This window comes from Zalophus californianus, chromosome X (assembly GCF_009762305.2).
Source record: "Zalophus californianus isolate mZalCal1 chromosome X, mZalCal1.pri.v2, whole genome shotgun sequence".
NCBI lineage: Eukaryota > Metazoa > Chordata > Mammalia > Carnivora > Otariidae > Zalophus > Zalophus californianus.
The window spans coordinates 95906809-95930340 of NC_045612.1; the positions used below are offsets into that span (position 1 = coordinate 95906809).

The following is a 23532-nucleotide window of genomic DNA, read 5'->3' on the forward strand; positions in this document are numbered from 1 at the left end:
CGAATCCTAAAGCAATGGTGTTCTGCTGTTGGTGAATCTCTTTGTGCATTTCCTGTCAGTAGCGGATGGCACACCTCAGCCTTCTGGGGGAGGACAGAGGGAGACATTCAAAGCTGTCGACAGGTTGGGCTGGCTAAACTAGACCCCAGCTCTCCTCCACTGTATAATCAACACATCCATGAGGGAGCAACATGAACCACCTTACAGGACTGAGGTAAGACTCATTCATTCGTTAAAGATTTAATGAGCATCTAGTATTTGGAAGGTCTCGGGTTACACGCTGGGAATACAAATGCGTTTTGGATGTTTAACAGAGTCCCTATTTCATTTAGTTAGAGACGGTCACTTATTACTAGTATTATTACAGTTATGTGTCGACGTTTGCCTGTGTCACACAGCCTGAGTGACAGAGCATGTGATATTTGTGACGACTGTCACTATGCTTACCGGGTCCCCTGCGGGGCCTAGATAAACCGCCAACATCAGCGCGCGGGCTCAGAAGCATCACTGCGGGGCGGGGCGCCCCTCCCCTCCCGGCCACCAGAGGGCGCACGGCCTCTACCGCCCCGCCTGCTGCGTCTGCGCCTGCGCCTGCGCCGTGCCGGCCGCCCAGCCCTCCGCTCCCCTCCCCTGGCGCCAGCCCCGCCTCGCGCCCGAACGTTCCGCCTCCGTTGCCCCTAGCGGCTGTTTGTTGACTTCCGGGGACGCGGTAGTAGCCGATGTCCGGGGTGTCGCTATGGGGGCCTGGGGGGCTTCCGCGGCCCGCGTCGGGACTGAGGCGCTGCCATAGGCCCCACCGAATCGCCCCTGCCACCTTTCCAGTTCAGGCGCAGGCTCCCCGCACCGCCCTCGGCATGGAGGAACCCGAGGAGGTGGTGCCCGGTGAGTCGCGTCCGCGGGGGTGGCGGCGGGCCGGGAGGGAGGGTCCGCGGGCGGGCGGGCGGCCAGGTCCCGCCTCCGGGCCGCCCCGTCGGGGGAAAGGCCCGGGCGGCGGCCGCGGGACTGGGTCTGGAGCTCGGGCCGCGCCTCCGCGAAAGCTGGAGAGGAGCGGAAAGGAAGGCGGGGGGAAACACGGGGAAGGGGGTGCTTGTGTTTTCTTCTCTTTCTTTTAAAATAAGCTTCCGATGAGTTTCTCGAACGTGGGGGTAGTTTTTACCTCCCTATAAACTTCCCCAAAGTACCTCCCTCGAGGTCCCCAGGACCCAGTTAAGTATTGAATGCAGTAAAGAGTGGGTGACTAGAGGGCGTGGGGTAAAAGAGGAAGGGGGGAAACAACTTAGAGAAAGGGGGTGCGGAGGGAGCCATTGAGTGCTCTAACAAGACTTTTTCCCTGAGCTCCAGAAATACAATTGACATTGTGACGCCGTACCACAAGTATAGTGTGACAGACGTAGACGTTTCATGAAGTGGTGCTTACTCTAACCACTTGGTATGCTCTCAGATCTTTTTTATAGTACATTCCTTTAAGAATGATAATCGTGACCCACTAAATTGATTTTCTGACCCACTAATGGATCAAGACCAACAGTTGGAGAAAAACACTGGATTACAGCAGAATCAAGTGTGTGTGTGTACATATATATATATTTAGCGTTTTCTGCCATGCTCTTGGCTCTAACATGATAGATTCCTGACCTCCTGGAGTTCACAGGCCAGTGAGAGATACTAGAAAGTAAACCAAATGACAGTACCATTTCACAATAGATACCAGGTGACAGAGCAGAGCCACCAAACCCTGGCTTGGGGCAGGCTATCTGGGAAGCCAGAATAGAACAAAACAAAATTATTCATTCTAGAAAAACCCAGTGTGTTCTAGAACCTGGCCTCTTCAATTTCAATTATCAGTTTGAATTGACACGCCTCACAATTGTTCTCAAAGGGTTTTTCACAGTGGCTAGTCCCCTGTACATTATCATTTATTATTAATACTTATGTTCCCTATGTTTATGGTACCCATTAGTTTCTTTCTGTGTGATTATTCTCCTTGAGATTTCCTCAAAAGCTGGATCTGGCCTTGTGTGTGTGTGTGTTTAAATGGTTATTGAAAACTGGTAGGGATTTTTGGTCTCTCTCTAAAATGGTACTGAACCAAAATAGTCTGTGAATACTACTCAGATCAGGTAGTATTTAATGACTTAATTTAAGAGGATGTTAAATCTCAACATCCTATATCGACATGATGCTAATGGTGAAACTCAATACTGTCCTATTCCCATGTGTGGGGAAAAGCCTTCAATCGGGCTAGACCAGGAGGTGTTAACCAGTGTTCATGGGGCACAGATTTTATCAGTCAGCTCATTCCAGGGAGCAGATGGTCCACCTGGGGACAGCAGGACTTTTAGTAACGCGTTGAGAACTGCCCTCCTTTTTTTTTTTACTTTCCACCAGTAAATAATACATATTTAGTAGATTTCATAAATAAAACCGGAATAAAGTCTGAGGAGTGAGACTGAAGGTAGAAGGAGGATGTCAACAGTGCTAGAGTGGAAGCAGAGCTGCCACAAGACCAGGAATCTGTATAGATAAGTTACTGAACAAAATAGTAACAGACGACATAGTAAAAGTTGAAAAATGGATACTGTCATGTATTTGCAGGTTCGGGTGCTGTGTTTACATTTGGAAAAACTAAATTTGCTGAAAATATTCCCAGCAAATTTTGGTTTAAAAATGATATACCTACATTTCTTTCATGTGGAGATGAACATACTGCTATTGTTACAGGTTAGTACTGAAATCCTAAGTGAGGATGGTAATCCTTAGAGAATCCTAAATATTATAGATGTGCTGTGTTTCAAACATGTTGAATATACTTTCCTTTACCAGAATAATGTTTTTTCTTTCTTTTATCAGAGAATTCTTGACAATTTGATTCATCAAGAGAGTGTTTTAAATTTTGAATCCCCTTGGTATATTTAAATATGATTTTGTATACACACTACTTTCTTGGAATAAATTTATTTTAATATATCTATGTGATCAAAAGTGATTACTGCATAATCTTAGAAACTTTTTTTTTTAAGATTGTATTTATTTATTTGACAGAGAGACACAGCGAGAGAGGGAACACAAGCAGGGGGAGTGAGGGAGGCAGAGGCAGGCTTCCCGCGGAGCAGGGAGCCCGATGCGGGGCTCAATCCCAGGACCCTGGGATCATGATCTGAGCCGAAGGCAGACGCTTAACGACTGAGCCACCCAGGCGCCCCTCTTAGAAACTTTTTTACACCTAACAGAATCTGGTAACCCTTAGATGAACAGTGAAAACAATTCATTTAAACCTGTTTGTAAGCTTGTAACCTGTTTCAACACAGAAAAGCAATACAACTTTTAAGTGTAGCTTTTTTATTGCTTTGTGATGACTTCATCTCACATGACTTTGTTGAAAATGCTTCAGTTTCTTATGTCTTTTTCCTTCCCACCAGGAAATAATAAACTTTACATGTTTGGCAGTAACAACTGGGGCCAGTTAGGATTAGGATCAAAGTCAACTGTCAACAAGCCAACGTGTGTCAAAGGTTTGGGGTCTTTTCTTCTTTGTTGCTTTAAATACTTACACTATATAAAGTACTTTTATATTGATTGTGATGTTCTTTAATATCATATTGGGAATAATAAAGCCTTTAGTTGTTTAGTTTCCATTCTTTACCTATTATTGGTGTTTAACTTTATTTTATTTATTTATTTATTTTTAAAGATTTTATTTATTTTTTTGGCAGAGAGAGACACAGCGTGAGAGGGAACACAAGCAGGGGGAGTGGGAGAGGGAGAAGCAGGCTCCCCACTGAGCAGAGAGTCTGATGTGGGGCTCCATCCCAGGACCCTGGGATCATGACCTGAGCCGAAGGCAGACGCTTAACGACTGAGCCACCCAGGCGCCCCTTAACTTTATTTTTTATATGATAATCAGAACTACTTTTATATATTAGGGTCTAAAAATCACATTGCTTTTTAAACCCAAAGAACACGAAGTAATGATTCTTCGGTATTGCACTTGAATATCCTTTTACTTTGCCTGTTTGTTAATCTGCTTAAATATTACTGTTATTGTATATACAAAGAACAACCAATACAATATATAAGAATTTTGAGCTTTGTCTCATTTGTTAGAGTTGTGGGCATCATGGTTCTATGTAGTTGTTAGTTTTATGAATTACACTTTACCCTGCTGCATATAGTGAGTAGATGTACTGAATGAGTCATCGGGACTAGGGGTTGATTAGTACTAGTGTCCTTACAAGAACAGGGCAAAATATTTTAAATCAGGACTGTCCCAGAAAATATGGAATGTATAATACCTTTACAAAGCTTTCTTAGCGTTATGTGTAAAGCTTCTGTTGGGTCGTTACCTGTGAACATCAACTAAGCTTGAGTGGTGATGGAGATTCTTTGGGATGTGCCAAGAGCAGTATTCTTAATCTTCTTAGCTAAATTTTTAATTTCAGCTCAAAATGTCATTGTAATTTAGCATATCCATGCTATTTATAGATAATGTTATGGAATTTTCAAAGTATTCTACTTGGTCAAAAAGTGTTTATTGAGCACAATCTACTATAAACCCTAGGTTGGTTGGTTGGTTGGTTGTTTTGTTTTGTTTTGTTTTTTAACCCTGGGTTTATTCACATGATCTTTACTCTCAAATATCTAATAGATGAAGTAACAGGATTGTCTAGACTGTGATCTTTGACACCAGGGACTCTGTCTTAGTGATCTTTGCAGCCTCTATGCTAAGCACTTAGGAGGGGTTCTGTAAATCTTTTTTGAACATGTAAATGAATGAGTGAAGAGCTTTACCATAGGTTATGTCTATGAATATTGGACTTGTGGTGTTTCATTGTGTGAGGTAGAAGGTGAACTTGACAGTGGTGATAGCAGATTAGGGAATAGATCAGGTTGGTGAGGAGGCAGCATAACAGTGCCACGGATCTCAGTACATATTCATTACCTGTGGAGATTTGAAAAATATATAGCAGACCTACTGACTCACATTCTCCAGGGGTGGGGCTGAGCTATCTGTATTTTTCTCAAAGCTCCACTGGTTATTATGATGCACAGCTAGTCTTGAAAACTTTTGGCTTATTTGTTAAGAACATCAACTTTGGAGTCTGACGGGCCTGGGTTTAAATCTCGTTTCTACTGCTTAGTTACCATTTGACCTGTGTTATTTATCATTTTTGTAACCATAAAATCTTTTAATTGTCCTTTTTTTTTGTATTTTTAGCTTTAAAACCTGAAAAAGTGAAATTTGCTGCCTGTGGACGGAACCACACCCTAGTTTCAACAGGTGTAGTATTCAATCTGTATGACTTCCTTCCCAATTTGAGGACAGAGTTCTCATTTGTGGCTTTGTAAAATTAATAGAAATCGTACCTTGGCAATAATAAGATTAGGATTTTTAAAAATGTAAATGGTTAGCACACTTGTTTGCCTTTGAAAATACGTAGATAAATGTTAAGTGGCTGCAGAAAATCTTTTCTTGGATTATGTCAAGGGGAAGCCCATCCTTACCTATGTGCACACCTCAGGGGCCGCTTGCTCCTGATCTTGGCTCTTTCCTCTTTTCTGAGGGTGAGTGGAAGCCACCCCCAAAAGGCTATTGATGTGAGCACAATTCCAATCAACATCCAAATGGGCTGTGTATGTCTGTGTGTAGAAACTGACAAGGTGATTCTAAAGTTTATATGAAAAAGCACAGGACCTAGAATAGCCAAAACAGTTTTGGAAAGAACAAAACCGGAGGGCTAACCCTACTGATTTCAAGGCCTCTAAGGCCACAGTAATCAAGACACTGGGCTCTTTGCAAAAAGAGAGACAAAGATTATCAGAACAAAACAGAGTCCAGAAGTAGACCCACACATATCTGCCCAACTAATGTTTGGCAAAAGTGCCAAGGCAATTCAATGGAAAGAGGGTAGTCTTTTCAACAGATGCTGCTGGAGCAAATGGACATCCAGGCGCTGATCACCGAGCAGCCTGTCCTACCTCCTTCTCCCCCATAGCCTCTTCTGTGTTCAGGTTATTCTCACCGCCTCCGGCTCCTCCTCAGCCCTTTCCCCTCATTCATACTTTTTCCTTGCCAAAATTCCTTTCTTTTACTCAGATTCTTATCTTTTAAGATCCAGTATAAGTCTTCTTCCATGGAGCTTTCTGTGCCTATTCAGCTTTGACTCATGTCATGCTCTGAACTGCTTTAGTCTTCCACCAACTATGGTTCACGCGATATGTGTTAAATCACGTGGCCTTGTGGTATGTTCCATTGGAAAGCTAGTCTTGGTTCCTCAGCTGGGTGTCATCTTTTCTAATATAATAATCTAACTTTAAATTTTTACTGATTCAGGCTGATTTTGCCCTCAGTTTCCCCTATAATTTAGTGAGGCTTTAACTTCATGTGCATTTGTATGACAGATACAACTAATTCTTAATATGGGTATGTTTTTAAAAATCTTCATTACTTTTGAGCTTACTGGCAATTTTTATTATCTGGGCATGATACGCTTTATATTTAATTAATAAAGTAATTAACACACATTTACATAGTGTGTACAAGCAAGTGCCGTTCTAAGAATTTTATAAATGTCAGCTAATTTGATCTTTAAAGACAACTCTGTGAAGTAGGCAGTATTCTTATCCCCATTTTGCAGATGAGGAAAATGAGCCACTGAGAAGTACAGCTTGCCCTAGGTCGCACAGCTGTTGAGTGGCAAGCCAGCATTTGCACCCAGGAAATCTGGCTCTCCAGTTCTTTCTCCTAAACCCAATACTATACTGCCTTCCTATTTAGCTAGAAGATTAAAATACACATAGAATTTTCATGTTTCTAATGATATTCTTTCTGGATTTGCCTCATTGTACTCGTTACATATTATATCTTTAATGGGTATGGAAGTTAAAATTAATGAACCACATCTCTTTTAAAATAGTTTGATTTGGATTATAAACTAATTTGGAAATTACTTTCCTCTTTTTGCTCTGATTTAATAAAGTGCTGCATTAGCAAGAAAATACATTCCACACATTCTGTGCATTTCAATTGCTACTTAAGCTCTAAACCGATTTAGAAGATCTCACAAACATGTATATAACCTTGCTTGTTTTGCTTGATTTTTGATACCGAATTAAAGTTGTTCACCGAATGGTAGGATAATAAATGGTAGGATAATGTCAGCTTTCAGCTTTTTTCACTGTTAACAGGGGAAATATCTGGTACTTGGCCTGTCTCCTAAAGATGGTGACTGTAGTATATTGATGTTTCTTTCCTTTTCCATGTGCAGAAGGAGGCAAAGTATACGCAGCTGGAGGAAATAATGAAGGACAGCTGGGACTTGGTGACACTGACGAGAGAAACTCTTTTCATCTAATTAGCTTTTTTACTTCCCAGCGTAAGATTAAGCAGCTCTCTGCTGGATCCAATACTTCAGCTGCACTAACTGGTGAGACTTTGTTCCACTTCAGGCTGGGAACCATCCCTTTCCTTTAGACCAGGATATACCAACTGAATCACCTGACCCCAGCATTGCTGTTTCGTTTTCTTTCATTAACTATGTGTTTATGAAGGCATAAAAATTGAAGTTTGAATCATGACCTAGAGTCCAGTTTTGTGCTTATTTAGAGTGAGATGTAAACACACACGTAGCTGCCATGCTTCCATCTACTCCTGTAGATATTAAATCGTCATCGTGTGTTCTGAATGTTATATTTGCAGCCGTAATGAAGCTGCTATCAGAAACATAGAAATCTATTAGATATGTGTTATCAGAATATGGTCTGGGGGTGCCTGGCAGGCTCAGTCGGAAGAGCACGTGACTCTTGATCTTGGAGGGTTGTGAGTTTGAGCCCCACTGTGGGTATAGAGATTACTTAAGTAAACTTTAAAAAATAAAATCAAATACGGTCTGTATTGGTCATGGCATCTCTCTGCCCTCCCTCTCAAAGCCCATATGAGAAATGTCTTTAAAATGGGAGCCAAGATACACGCGGTGTCTGTGAAGAAGCTGCCAGTGGGCTTCTCCGCTCCAGTGGGGGAGCTGTGTGGCCCCCAGCACCGCTCCGGCTGCCGGGAGGGCTGGAGTCACATCTGCAGCACCGTGCCCGCAGTACCATCCACCACCCACTTAGCCTCTCAACATCCTTGTGGTTCCTATTTTCAGTTTTCCTTTGATTTGCCTTATTATTAAACCACTTCAAAGATTTGAAAATTTTAAATTCATTAAAGGACGTAAGTCTTGATAATTTCTAAAGTATTTTGCCTAGCTTCACTTTTTCTTCCACTGAAACCCTAATCAGAAAGAATACACACTAATGCATTTGGGAGATGCTCTGTGTGCTCAGATATCTCCTTAATCTCTGAAGCCACGGTATGTGTTTTCAATTGTAAGAAAAAAAAAGTGAAATGCATTTCTTTTTCTTTTTTGCCTTTCTTTAAAACTTCGTTTTTGTAGTGTTCTCAAGAGCAAGGTCCTCCAGGCCCTTTTGACCTGGGACTTGCCCGGGAAATGTCCGGTGTGGCTCATGCTGTCGTTCAGTTCAGTTGCAGGCTGACTGCTTGAAAAGAAGAAACATTTGCTGTTCAGAGACAGTAGACTAAGAAAAGGTTAAGTTGAGATAAAAATATGGACACGATTTGCATCATGTTATCCTCTGTCCTTTATCATCATAGAAGCCTTTCATAGTAGAAATTGAACTCTTATGCAGCTAGCTGGTGTGAATGTCTTAGTAGCACTTTTCTCTCAAGACACGTAGTTTTTCTAAATTAAAAAATAAATGCTGTGTTGGAAATATAACAACTTGATAGCCTTGCTACCTCTTAAAACCTTTTCTTCCTCCTTGTGTTTTCTTTATAGAGGATGGAGAGCTTTTTATGTGGGGTGACAATTCTGAAGGGCAGATTGGTTTAAAAAATATGAGTAACGTGTGTGTCCCTCAACAAGTGACTGTCGGGAAACCTATCTCTTGGATCTCTTGTGGATATTACCATTCAGCTTTTGTAACAAGTAAGACAGAACATTTTGGATTCATCATGTTACCTCGTATTTCTAAGTGTTTACTCAGTTAATGATAAAATCTAACATTCTGCAGTTCTGTAGAAATAATGCCATGGCAGTCTATGTAATGAAATAATTGTCCATTTTGGGTCACAATGTCTCTCCATTTTAGTAATGACAGTTTATAATTCAAAACTCACTCTGAGATGTTAACTTTTTTAGTGAATATTAGAAAAAATTAGAAAAGCAAAATGTGTATGTCAGAAACTTCTAAACTTTGGTTCTCAAACTTCTTGAATTCCTTGGCATTGGAAATGAGATCTATGGGGCCACTTTCCCTGGGGTGCCCTTGCCTCTGTACTTAGACCTACTCTACTCTTGTCCTGCTAATTAGCTTTTATTGTTTCAGTAAGGGAGTCATAGACTTTCACTGTGAGAGCAGGGATGTAGAGTGGATGGAAAAGGAAGATTGCTCAGTATGAGATAGGATTTCCTTTGCTGGAACTTTCCTTAGCATCCCCGATCTCTCCCTTTCTGGGGCTCCCTGGCAACCTTTTCTGCCTTAGTTAAATATTTGAAATGTTATAGTCTGTATCTACACAGGGAGTGATAGCAGTATGAGCATTCCATCTTATTGTTGGTTTTTCTAACAGCAAAAACACCTAGAGGAAATAGTTTTGTGGCCCCTCTTAGATATCTCTAAATCTTTGTTTTACATTCTGTGCACCTCAGATTCAGATTTAGAAAGTGCTGATCGACCCATTCCAGTGGCGCTCAGATTTCCCAATGAATTGGTAGCACCATGGTACCAAGAGAGGGCGAACTCCCGACTCAGCTGGCATTGGTCGCCACTATATCAGCTTGTATCTTGAGCAAACTAATAATAAATATCGTCAAATGAGGGAGTAAGTGAATGAACAATTCATTGTGTTCCTTGGGGCAATGCTACCTACCAACTTATTGGCAACTTTGTGGCTCCTGGGGTTGGTGTAGTCTGTGCTCACTTGGTTTATGAGACAAAGAAACAAACAAAAAAAAACACAGATGGAAAAACAAATAAAAGTCCAAGCAAAAGCATTGTCTTCTATTTAGATTTTAATAAAACTGCCAAATTCAGTTTTATGACCAAACTCGGCTTTAGCCGGTAGGAAAATAAGGAATTGCTCATTGTGGCCAACAGGCGTTGCATTGAGCTTTTTGGTTTTGTTTATATTTATGCCTTTTATTTTTTTTAAAAAACAGCTTTATTGGGTGGAATTTAAGAAACAAGACAAACGAGCAAAGGTAAAAAAAGACAAATTAAGAAACAGACTCTTAACAATAGAGAACAATCTGTTGGGGGGGGTAGGAGGGCTGGGTGAAACAGGTGAAGGGGATTAAGGAGTGCACTTGTGATGAGCACCAGGTGCTGTATGGACGCGCTGAATCACTATATGCTACACCTGAAACTAATATTAACACTCAACTAACTGGAATTAACATTTTAAAAATTTTAAAAAAAGTCAAAGAACATACACACACAAAACCAGCTTTATTGACATCTAGCTCACATACCATACAGTTCACCCATGGTAAGGTGTGAGGAGCAGCAGGAATTTATAGACAAAAGTGGAAAGAAACTCATCTGGACTTAATAACTCCTTTCATGTAAGAGCAATGGGAAAAAGAGGAAGGGATCCGACAGAGCACTTCTGTGCTCGTGTTTGCTAAATCCTTTATAGAAAACTGTGGTTGAGAAAATTTCATTTTCTGTGCAGATCAATCCAGAAAATCGGTAGAGCTGGGTTTGTAGTATTTGACCAAGTTTTAAGTGGTGCATACTATGTGTGTTGGATGTCCCACAACTTCCCCAAGTTCTGTTTTGCTAGAAGGACTCTCAAGCTATTGAAGCTCAACGGCTCAGCTCGATGGCTAAGATTTATTACAGCAAGGATACAGAGCAAACACAGCTGGAAGGAGATATGTGTCCTCCAGAGAAGTCTAGCATACACTTCCTAGTCCTTACTCTTTGCTGCACAGGACGTGCTTTGAGCTACAGGGATGTGTGTGTAATGTCCATGCCCAGAGAAGCCCACTCTATCCTCAGGATCTGTGGCTTTTACGTGGGCGTGCTGATTGTGTAGGCATACCTTGCTAGCAACTAGTCATGGCAACTGAAACTCCGATCCCTCAACAATGAAACCAAGTGTACATTATCAATGTTGATGGTTGTTCAGAGCAACCCTAAGAACCCAGGCTGTCATAATTTGTTGTTCAGGTCACAAAACAAAATCATCAATCACTAACATAACACTCCAAGGGCCACATTCCCAGGGGTTGGTCAATGGTCAATGATGGTTCTCTTGGAGACATGCAAATAATAACCAGATATACTGTGTTACCTCTCTCCTCACATGAATGGTGATGTTTTGTGTCAGATTAGGTCATATATCTACAAAGGTGTTTAAACTCCTGCCTTATAGGACTCAGTTCAGTTCATAGAAATGAATTCTAAAAAGTTCCTGCTTTCAAGAAGCTCATAGTCATAGTGTGATAAGTATAATAAGAGAAGCAAGTTAGTGTTAGTATGGACGAGACAGTGATTAAACGTCACGAGTTCCTTGATAGGAGAATCTTTCTGGAGGAAGTGCCATCTGAGCAAAATCTGCTATCTTAAGGCTCACTCAACATATTTCCTTCACACACAAATGCATTTTCTAAAACAAGTTTCATAAAAGCAATTATTCATTTAACAAGTATTCATTGAGTATTTCATATTCCAGACACTGCTAGGTTCTTGGAATACCAACGTGAACAAGACAAAATCCATGTCTTAATGGGGGCTTAATGTCTAGTCATTTTGCTTTACTATAAAAGGAAATAGAAGAAATAAGATGGTCTCTGTGTGAAACAGCTAAAATCGTTTTCTAGTTCATTAGTAGCGATGGTCATGAATTCATAAAGACTTTGGATTAGCATAATCAAGGAGAAAAGAAAATCTTAGCTTTATTTCCTTACCATACAGTAAAAATATCTCAAGAAAGGGTAAATTGATCAAGTTGTCATTTTCTAAATTTTTTATTGAACACGAGAATGTGTACCCCAAAGACTAGTATTTTGTCCATAATTATGTCATCCTTGTCATTGTTCTTTTCCTTCCTTTTCCTTCAATAGCGGAGGGAGAACTGTACACATTTGGAGAACCGGAGTGTGGGAAGCTAGGTCTTCCCAATCAGCTGCTGGCCAATCACAGAATGCCCCAGCCGGTGCCTGGAATTCCCGAGAAGGTGGTCCAAGTAGCTTGTGGTGGAGGGCACACCGTGGTTCTCACAGGTACATGTGGATCCTGCTGCTCTGTTCCCTGCTTTCTGGGGTGGCTAATAATTAAAAAAAAAAAAAATTACACTCATTTTCTTCTATTGTGATAAAAACACTTAACATCTGATCCACTCTCTTCACAGATTTTTAAGTCTATAATACAGTATTGTTATCTACAGGCACAGTGTTGTACAGCAGATCTCTAGACCTCACCTTGCATAGCTGAAACTTTATACCCATTGATTAGCGGCAGCCCTTTCCCCCTCTCAGCCCCTGGCAGCCACCACCCCAGTCTGTGCTTCTGTGAGCTTGACTTTATTAGATACCTCATACAAGATGGCCTCACATCTTTTTTCATTAAGATCCCCATCTTCGATTTCCATAGTTAATACACATCATTGGCCTATGGAAGAAAATTGTAAGTAGGAAAAAATGAATCTTGTGGAATTGTTTTTGCTAACATAATGGACTGGCAGCAGATAACATTGTTTTTAGCTTGTTTTCAAGGACAAACTGCCGTGTGTGTGTGTGTGTGTGTGTGTGTGTATTCTATATTTATCTAAAATTGATATCACTTTTCCTGAAATACCTTCTTTTCCCTGTTCATGCTGTTGTCTATATGTCATTGATAATTCTTTGTGATATTCACAGTGTAAAACTTGGTAATTTCTTTGTGATTTTTTTATGTTCTATTATAGTAATTCAACAAAAAGTGTTAAGATTTTGAATTACAGATATTTAAAGAAAGTTAGAACCTTAATAGCAATGTCAGTTTTGCCTTCTGAATTTTATATTTGGTATGACATGTCATTTTTCAGGATTCCAGTCAATATGGTAGAATATACATACTCCTTGATAATATGCCTACTAAATTGCTGTCTCCAAATTTGTTCAACATTAGATTTATTTGAGTAGCATACAGGTAATACAGCTAGTGAATTATTATATTTTTTTGGTCAAAAAGAAATTAACAGTTTCTGAAGTCACCACTTAATCTTCAGTAGCCCAAAGTTAGCAGTGTTGTAGGCAAATTTTGAATAATATCCAATTCTCAGATGATATGCTTACTGTTGCAGGGTGATTGAGCGATATTTTATCTTTAGATTTTCCTCTCTCAGATTGCTTTTCCTTGACTTTTTGTTCTAGTCCAAGTCATGCTTGTTAAGCGATGGTTTCCCAGAATTACAATTCCCAGATGGAATCTGTTTCCAAGTTAGAAATGATTTTTTTTCAAGGCCTCCATTCTATATTTGGAAATAATTCTGAGGTTTAAGATTTCTTTGATTTTTCTGCTAACAAAATGAATTTCCATATATTTTTAAGAAGATTTAGGAATTTTAAACTTAGAAATTAATCTATAAATTATCTGAAAATGTATTCTCTAGGCAGAAATTCAACTTATTCCTTATGTGTTCTGTAATTTCTCTAGTTTAAACAAACATTATAGAATTTATTAGGTGATTGAAGGTTATTCTAAAGCACACAAATGTTGATTATGTAAAAATAACACCATTCAACTATATATTATAAAATATCATTACATAAAATGAGCACCCAGATAATCCATGATACTTTTAATTTTACTTAAAATTTTAAAATGCCCTGAAGTATGATATTTTCTTGCAATATTATAGACATTTAGCTTTCTGTGGACTTAATTTTGAGGTTAAAAACTATGTTGCCAGAAATTATTCTCTCTAGATTTTTGTAGACTTTGGGATCTCACATACCAGTAAAGTTTTTGTATTTTAAGTTTTTAATTTTGTGACAAGAATATGAAGACCAGCAGATGGTTGCGATCTTCTGATGTGCATTTGGCTAAATACGGCATTGCAGAAAAAATGCAACCTTTTCACCATTGTATCATAAATAAGGGGGCATTTCAAAACAAAAATTAAAAAGCTCTCAATTTTATTGTAAAAGACACCCTCTTTTATATATTTCCATACAGATCTCCATTTTATATTTTCCCTACAGATAAGTGAGTTAGATTCACTTATCTGTATGGAAAATTTACTGCTTTGCCTATTTTTCAAATTTCTCCATGGACCTGTGCAAGCTTTATTATGTGCCAGCCCTGGTGAGAAACCTATGTTCCGGAGTACAGTGTAGACAGAAATAGTCCTAACTGATGAAGAAACAGACCTGAAGCACATATTGATTATCAGTTTGACTAAGGACTAAATTGAATACCTGAGAGTTATAGAATACTTTGAAGACCTTAAAGGAAAGAATAGCTAACCATGTGTTCTAGACCATTCCCTTCACCAAAGGAAAGGGCTTGGATTAGATGATTCTATGGGGGCCCTCCCTAGCATTGTTTTTCCCCTTTTGTCTATAACTCTGATCTTAAAATCTGTTTGGGTACCATTCATTAAACTACTTTAAAGATAATTTAAATTAGTTCATTGCCAGTGAATTTATTTAAAACATAATACTCCACGTGACCGTAAGAGGTTAGAAAATAAAACTATTGGTTGTGGCGATGGTATGATTAGTTTCTACTTTGAATCAGGAAAACAGTGGACTGCTGAGAAAGTGTCAGCTTGGAACTTGGGGTACACTGAGTGAAGCAGAGTGATAGACGTAATCTGGAATGTCATCGCCAGCATTAGCAAAAGCTAAGAAAGTTATAAGATGGGGTCCACAACGAAGTCTGGATCCCAAGGGAAAATAAGAACTTATCTTAACTTCTCTAGATTATATTTGGACAAACTCGGGATCTCTACAGGGCAACAAGTTACTAGTCATGAAATCAAATGTATTCTGAGAAATCAGAATAATATTCGTATGAAGCCACCTACTAAAACCTGTTTTCCTAATAGAGTATCATTTGTCAACATCGAATTACATTGTTAAATGTTACAAAGATGATAAGACCAACAATTGGATGAGTTGTTATATGTAATGTCCTCAGGTTAAAAAAAAAAAAAAAGTAGAAACTGTCATCACTGCTAATCAGCCAAGTACCTGAAAGTGAACCCAATAGGGTAAGGAGCAAAACTTCTGTCACTTGACTCCGGCTGCCTGAATGGCCTCACTTCACAGGCTATCTCCAACAGCCCACATAACCTAGAGTGATCAGCGGCCAGCTAGAGATGGACAGTTGTCTTCATTTACCCAGTGTTCTACTGTTAACCCGACATTCAGAACTGGTGACATGCCATGTGACAATTAAACTAAGAGATGGTACTTTTTACATTAAAATAAGGATGTTTTGCCATAGCCTCAGTGTAGCTTCATATCCTTGACACAGCATATTTTCTTTAAGAGGTATTATCTCTCTGTCTTATTTATGAAGTAAGCATTATTAGACAGGAAAAATGTGAAACCATATGACAGTAGATAGTTATGTGTTCATCAGGATCCTCCACTCTCAGAAATAAGATGAGTCGATTAGTTACTTTTTAGAAAAATGTTCTTACAATGGAATGTCCTAGTGTGTGTTCAAATCTGCCTGAATGCTTTCTCACGTAAGCCTCGCAGCAACTCTATTAGAGAGGAATCATAACATCAGAGAATTTAGGTAACTGGCGTGCTGGCCACAGCCAGTAATAATGGAGGTTTGGACTCCTGCCTGAATCCAAAGCTCTTGCTCTTCCTCCTGTACGCAGAGAGGCGATGTGTGGGACTTTGGAGAAGGAGACCACGCTTCCTGACTCAGGGCCAGACAGAGTTGTGTGTCTAAAGGGACCCTTTCGTCACCACCCATTTATCCTGTCTTTGTGCTTTTCCATTTCTCGAAAACATATGAACTAATGTTTACTAAGTTATTGGAGGTCCTTCGGAGTCAAAAAATTATTAACATAAAGGAAAAGCTTTTGTCCCCCCTTTCATTATTGTTGCACTTCCTAGTGAAGGAACTTGACCTGTGAGTAAATCAAGCATATCTACGGTGAGTTTCAATTCTCATGCAAATTCTCCTCTGAAATTGTTTTACAAAATAGATTATTCTGTTAAACTATTTTTGAGAAGTAAGGAGTTCTTCTGTAGGAAACACTACTCTTTTTTAAGGCAATGAAAGGAATTAGCTTAATGACAATTGATGCTGTTTTTAAAGAGCTGAGTGGTAATTATTGGGACATGTTAGGTAGTTCACTGACTGATGTGTCTTTAGCAATTCTTTTTACGGTCATATGTGAAAGGTAAAATCAGGCCCATGCCATAACTTTTATAATCGTGTGCCTTGTCATTTTTCTCCTCCTTCGTCATTGAGAATGTACACCTCAGCATTAGGTATTCTTACATGGATGTTTCAGAGGCACTTAACTTTCATCACAAAAGTTTGACTGCAACAGTTTTCTAGATAACGATGGTGACAGCATCCGCTTCCCTGCAATCTTTTTCTTGTATTTGCTCATTCCCTTTCAGAGAAAGCCGTGTATACCTTTGGGCTGGGACAGTTTGGTCAGCTGGGCCTTGGTACCTTTCGTTTTGAAACTTCGGTACCCAAAGTCGTTGAGCATATTAAGGATCAGAAAATAAGTTCTATTTCCTGTGGAGAAAATCACACAGCTCTGATAACAGGTACAGATGAGAATTTCCGTTACATATTTCTAGAATGGGGTATGTTTTACTACAAAATACAAACGGTGTGGAACGAATGTATCTAACGTAAGCAAAGGAATCAATAACGAGAAAATGGGAGTTCTTGTTTCATATGCCGAAGTTGCCAAAGTGTAAAGTTGTAAACTCTTTTTTAACATTTCAGTTCAATTTCAAATCAGTGTAAATGATCCAAAGATTTAGAACCTCAAAACAAGTCATTGCTCTCAGAGGTAATATCACAGTATTATACTTTGGCAGAAAGCTGGAATCTTTTTGAAATTGTATCAGTTTGAAGGCTCTTAACTCTGCTCAGGCCAGAGGGAAAAGTCTTACAGGAAAGAACTTTAAAACGTTCTCCATGTTCAGTGTGACACAGCTACATACAGGCTGAGTAAATGCCTATGAAGCTTTTGCCGCTAGGAGGCGTTTCCAGGAGTGACTCTGCTACTTTCGGCACAGTGATAGAAACGCGCGTCAAAGGCCACTAGGTGGATACCTGGCTCCTCTAGACCTTTTGCTCTGTAGTTTCTCCTTTATCCAGGGAGATACTGCTTTGGGCCTACTTCTCAACCTCAAAAACTAGGTGCTGCTAATATGGACCCGATAAAGATTCTCCCCTAGAAATAACTCACTTACCTGTAGGTAATTGATATACTCCACAATTGTAATTACTTTGGAACAAAAGCCCCTGTAATTTCACTATTTCTAGCCCACATTTCTATCTAAAAATGAAATTAAGCATTAAAAAGGCAGAAATCGTACAGTATTTTGAAATAAGCCAGATACAGGTATTTCGACATTTGTTTCCTTTCTAAAAAAGCTACTGCTAAATGGAGCTCATCTAATGGTATCTAATTGGGGCAACTAGTAATCCGCAAATACAATGTATACTACCGTATACTGTTCCTTCTTCCCCAAAGAGCCTTTCAGAGAGAACTACCTGCCCATTTTCAAGTGTCAATGTCTTTGTTAATGTAGCGTGAAATAGAACTATATAGAATGTAAAGAATTATTATTCTCATTCATAGTCCCAGAAGAGTTGTTGATATGTATCCCTTACTGCAGGGTCCTAATGTCAATTTCGCTGTCCTTACTGCTGTTTTTCATCAACCCTAAATTGCCATTGATGGGAAACACGTACTTTTTATGGATCATCTAACACACAATTAGATTATTTGGTTCAACTTTCATACTACCTTTCCCCCTGATGAAAGAAGCGACAGCACAAATAATTGAACATTAACTTTGTTTGCTTTTTGCTCATAAAGCTTCATCAGGGGACAGGTTTTATGAATTTTGTTTCTTTCAGGACTAACAAGAGGTGTGTAGTGAGTTATTCTGTAAGTTCTTACTAGTTCCCCATTATGTAGCCAGTGGCTCAGGGTTTAAAAAAGCTTTCAAGAAAGTTCGAAGTACAATCAGGGAGCTTGGATCAGAGTTTATCTTTTCTGGCTAAAGATAATCAAGTTAAAACACAAAGCCTAAAAAACACTTTTGGTAAAAAAAAAAAAAAAACAAAAAAAAACCAAGGGTCAAAAGAAGAGGAAGAAGAGAAAAGGATGATAAAGGAGTATATATAAAGAAAGGAAACAAGTAGCTAATAGTAAGAAATATAAGAGTCTAAATTTGGGGTTGAAATACTGGTTATTGTTTATTAGTAGGGCATTTATTTTCTGTATTTTTTTGAAGATTTTTTGAGAAAGAGAGTGAGCGAGAGAGAGAGAGAGAGAGAGAGCGCAAGCACACAAGCAGAAGGGGCAAAAGGAGAGGGAGAAAAAATCTGAAGCATACCCGGTGCGCTGAGCACAGAGCCCGACGTAGGGCTTAATCTCAGGACCCTGAGATCACCACCTGAGCTGAAACCAAGAGTCAGAGCTTAAGTGACTGTGCCACCCAGTCGCCCCTCTGTATTAATTTTTGAACTTGACACTTTACTGAATTATTTTTTCTCCTCGTTTTTCCTTCAGTTCTCTTGGATTTTCTTAGTATGAGATTACTTTGCCATCTTAAACTAGAAGTTCCCAGATGTGATCTTATCATTTCCTAGCTTAAAACCATTCATTCAATTTATTGCCGTTAAGATAGAGTTCAGAAATTCTTAATATGAACCAACAGGGTCCTCTGTAGTGTGGTTCCTTCCTACCTCTTCAGACTCAACTCATACCACTGGCCCCTTTGTGCTCCAGGCACATCGGTTGCCTTTCAGTTTCTTGACTGTGTTATGTTTTCTCTTGATTCAAAGCCTTCATATGTGTTTTCTTGCAGCTTATACCCTAATCATCCTTCAGGTCTGTTTGAAAGCCTTCCTTAATCCCCAGACCAGAAGGAAATCCCCCTCTTCTGCACCCATCCTGGCCCCCTTTCCTTTCCTTCTGCTTCCATGGCACTTTCCACCACTTGAGAGAGAGGGTGTTAAGGAGGGCTTGAGAAGAGGAGTGAAGGTTCAGAATAGCTGCTCTGGCAGTGGGCAAAAGGGTTAACTGGAGAGAAACAGCAAGACTACTTATCATTATCGTGGGCCATAGAGGGGCCCTCGCCATTGCTATAGGGACTAGTCAGCATGGTTGGTTTATGGCACTTCCCTCGGCAGCATTCCACAGCCCAGGAGCTGAATCAGTAAGAGAGACAGTTGGATTGATCTAAGCTGGTAGTTTTCCACCAGCGGCCATTTTGTCGCCCAGGGACACACGACAGTGTCTGCATACGTTTTTGATTGTCCCAGCTACAGAGGCAGGGTGTTTTATGGACATTTAGTAGACAGAAGCCAAGGATGCTGCTAAACATCCTACGGTGCACCAGACAGACCCACACAACCGAGAATTATCTGGCACCAAATGTCAGGAATGCCAAGGTTGAGAAACCTGAGGGGGGAAAATAGATTGTATTGGAACATAGAGGGGGTCAGAATACAAAAATCCCCTTCCCCTTGAGAAGATGGTGTGTATGAAGAGATGGCTCATGCTGGGTTGCTGCTGTTCCACATAGTGCCTCACATGACTGGGCTTCAAGTTCACAAACCACTGATGGCTTAGTGAGTTATTCTCACAGTGTCTGTTGCCTAATGTTATCTGCAGGACCACGGAGACCACAGAGTGTGTGGAAATATCAGTGGATCAGAGTAAACTCAGTGCAGCATTTGAGGGGGAAATCGTGATTGCAATATAAGTAAATATATTTGCCTATTTACAAATAGATGCATACAAGTGAGGCTTCTGTAAATCTCCTGTTTTGCATTCTAGATGTAGGTCTCATGTATACGTTTGGAGACGGCCGGCATGGGAAATTAGGACTTGGACTGGAGAATTTTACCAATCAGTTCATTCCCACTTTGTGCTCTAATTTTTTGAGGTTTATAGTTCAACTGGTAAGGACATCACATTTCCCTGTTTACATTTTCATATTCCTGTATATTTGAGTCTTGCAGTGTTTCATAGAAAATAGGCACTTTTATGTTTGTTGAAAGAATATCATGGCTTTATCTAATCAGTATACTCATTTCCTAAAAGCCAAATGTCAGACATCATGGCACTCAGAAAAGCTGTCCCTTTCCAGTCCTCCTCCTTTGAGCATCGTCCTGAGTTCTCGCCCTACTATTGACTCTCCTGCTTTGTTCCCCTGTGTCTCTTGAGAACCAGAACTGTGCCATGCCTGGAAGCTTGCTTGTCTGCTCCAGCAACCAGCAGAATGTCTGACAATCACCTATAAATAAAGACTTATTTAAAATAACAATTTCACAATATTATGAAAGAAATGTTCAGAGTATGCTATTCTTATAACCACCGTGTAGAACACTATAAAGTTGCTAAAAAAAAAAAAAAAATCTGTGTATTACAAATACCGCACAATAGTTTTTTTAGGCATTTTATTGAAAATCAGTTCTCTCTCAAAATCCTTTGAATGTTGGTTTCATTTTTCCTTGTTCCACCATAGTGCATGCTTACATTTTGCTCTAAGGACGTTTAAGCATTGAACTTCAGAAGTGTTCATGTAAAGAAAAAGGTTTGGAGGCATAATTATCCCGAGAGACTGATTTCTTCTTGGATCACTTTTTTCCAAGCAGAACTTCCCTGGGTAATTTTTTTCAAGGTGTTTGTGTTACTCTCAGATTAAAATAACATTGTCTAACTTGTGAGGAGAAACATAATGTGCCAGATAAATTGGAAGTAAAATGGTGTGTTAAACTTGTTCTAATTTTCAATTGTAGTGTTTAAAGAAGACATTATAAATCGTCTGTGTGTGTGTGTGTGTATCTGGGAGGAGGGGAGAGACACACTGACTACCTAGGAAGTCTACCATTATTAAGTAAATATTTTGTAGCTGAAAACTGTTAAAAACCCATTTGTGTTTGAAATCATTGTTGATTAAGCAACATGTGGTTTTGTGCTGCAGGTGGCTTGTGGTGGGTGCCACATGCTTGTTTTTGCCACTCCACGACTCGGTGGGACAGAAGAAATGGAGTTAGAAGAGATAAACGATTCTTACTTCCCTGCAGCACCTCCTCTGCCCCTCAGCGATCTGAGCTCAGGGAATGTACTGAACAGAACTCCGTCAGCACGTGTGCGGCGAAGAGAGAGGGTATAGAGTTGGGGCCAGTTCTATATCATGGCACTGCGAAGAGAATGGGAAAAAAAAATGCATTTTCTTTTTAAATCAAAGAAGGGTCTTTTGAGGTAGATTTACTAAATAAAATGGTTAGAGGTGCAGGCTTACAAACTTAAAGCAAATTCAGAGTTAAGCTGTTAAACACACAAATGAGAAAACTCAAATAATCATGGGTAACCTTGACTTAATAGAGAGAGTGGATACAAAGCCAAGATACCAAGCATCCTTTTAGAGGCCTATCTTCACACTTCAGGTTGAATGCTGAATTATTTTCTCAACTCCATATGGATTGACTTTTTTTACTTTGCTTTTTATCTTTTAGTTACACCTCATGAGCCATGGAAGGTTATACACTATAAACAATGAAATGTGGGAAACAGAGAAACAAGGACTTCAGTTCGAGATAGGGAATGTTCTTTCTCGTTTAAATTTAAAGGTTCTCATTCTGCTTTAAAATTATTTCAATGACACTTGTATTTAAAAAAAAAAACAAAAAGAAAATGCCAAATAGTTTTTAAAGGAGACATTCCTTTTTTAAAGAGTTGCTTTAAGTTCCAAAACATTCCCTTTGAAGTAAAAAAGGTTAAGTTTGGCTTTTTGTTATGAAAAAGTATATATGGAAAGACTGAGAAATAGCAGTATTTTGTAGTTAATTGTTTGTTTAGGTCTCGTGACTAATTTTTTTGTTTCCTAAGGAAAGCAGAGAGAATACACATACACTTTTCCCCATCGTGTGAAAAACAGACTTCTAATCTAACAATTTAGAGCAACTTAGATATAGAGATAACAAAACAAAACATTTTTGAGTCCTTGGGGATAATTTAAAAATGAATGTGGGGACAGTGGGCAACTTCAAAGTCTCTCTCTTAAATATTTTTAGCAACTGGGGGGTAGTTTCTGTCAATACTAAACATGTAACATCATCTAATAGTTTATTTAACCTGTTTATTTTAAAGGAGAAATCACCCGATTCTTTTCAAATGACACGAACTCTACCTCCAGTTGAAGGAACTTCTGTGCCACCAGTTTGCTTTTCCCCCAGGCCAGTTCCTTTCTATATGTCTGCAAGTAAATGGCCAGGGGAAATGATACTTGAAAAGGAGGACCCCATGCTGCCAGTGGAACCAGGTAACAGCTGATACTCTGCCTGCTCACAGGAAAAGTGTACTTTTTATTCCTATTGGTGTCATGTTTATCTTAGGATGTTCTTGCCAATTAATTTGTTTTCTTCGTAGTGGGAGGCTGACATCTCTTGTTTGAGTTCCAGTCCGGGAATGCTCTTACAAATACAAAGCCTCACCAGTGACCCCAAAAATCCCATGTAACAATAGCAGCATATTTTTATAGAGCAACGTCTAACATACGTAGTACCTTCTCTTACATTACCTCCTTTAAACCCTGAAGCAGCTCCATGAAATAGGTGGGAGTTCTAAACTCTTCATTTGGATAGATGAGAGAAGCAAGGCTTGAAGAGACTGAGTGACTTGGCCAAGGTTACTCAAGTTATAAATGAAGAGAGCCGGATTTGAATGTGAATCTTCTGAACCTATGTGAAGTCTTGCATTTAGGCAGTATACCATAGTGGTCAAGAACATGGGGTATGGGGGCGCCTGGGTGGCTCAGTTGGTTAAGCGTCTAACTCTTGATTTCGGCTCAGCTCATGATCTCAGGGTTGTGGGATTGAGCCCCGCCCAGCGTGGAGCCCTCTTAAGATTCTCTCTCACCCTCTCCCTACCCCCCCCCCCCACTTGCATGCATGTTCTCTCTCTTTCAAGAAAAAGAAAAGAAAAAAAAGAAAAAAAAAAAAAGCATGGGGTATGGAGTTAAACTGATCCGGGGTAAGATGCAGCTCTGACATTTATTAACCGTGTGCCTTACTTTGGGGAAGTTACTTAATTTCTCTAACCCTCAGTTTTCCTATCTTTGAAACGAGTTTAATAATACTTCTTTAGAGTGATTGAGATTAAATGAGATAGGGTATATAAAATACTTAGCATTGAGCCTAGCACCTCCAGGAAGCTCTTTATAAGTTATAGTCGTGGTTATTATTAACACTTCTACCTCACTGCTTTTTAGATACACATTATATTTTAAATTGTAATGCCAGCTC

General features: G+C 39.5%; 1 protein-coding gene across 5 annotated transcripts in view; it reads left to right on the top strand.

Annotated features, from left to right (window-relative positions):
• The first annotated feature begins 497 nt into the window (after window positions 1-497).
• RPGR (retinitis pigmentosa GTPase regulator) overlaps window positions 498-23532 on the top strand; it is a 61111-nt gene continuing 38076 nt past the window's right edge. For 4 of the 5 annotated variants that reach the window (XM_035725699.1, XM_035725700.1, XM_035725697.1 and 1 more), the window contains exons 1-11: window positions 498-882; window positions 2596-2721; window positions 3420-3512; window positions 5216-5278; window positions 7266-7424; window positions 8835-8984; window positions 12129-12287; window positions 16644-16799; window positions 20060-20184; window positions 21210-21395; window positions 22379-22550. In XM_035725699.1, the coding sequence (XP_035581592.1) occupies window positions 720-882; window positions 2596-2721; window positions 3420-3512; window positions 5216-5278; window positions 7266-7424; window positions 8835-8984; window positions 12129-12287; window positions 16644-16799; window positions 20060-20184; window positions 21210-21395; window positions 22379-22550 (1552 nt within the window). In that variant the 5' untranslated portion in view covers window positions 498-719. The remainder of the gene's footprint in view (window positions 883-2595; window positions 2722-3419; window positions 3513-5215; window positions 5279-7265; window positions 7425-8834; window positions 8985-12128; window positions 12288-16643; window positions 16800-20059; window positions 20185-21209; window positions 21396-22378; window positions 22551-23532) is intronic. The other variant, XM_035725701.1, reaches the window with a different exon arrangement.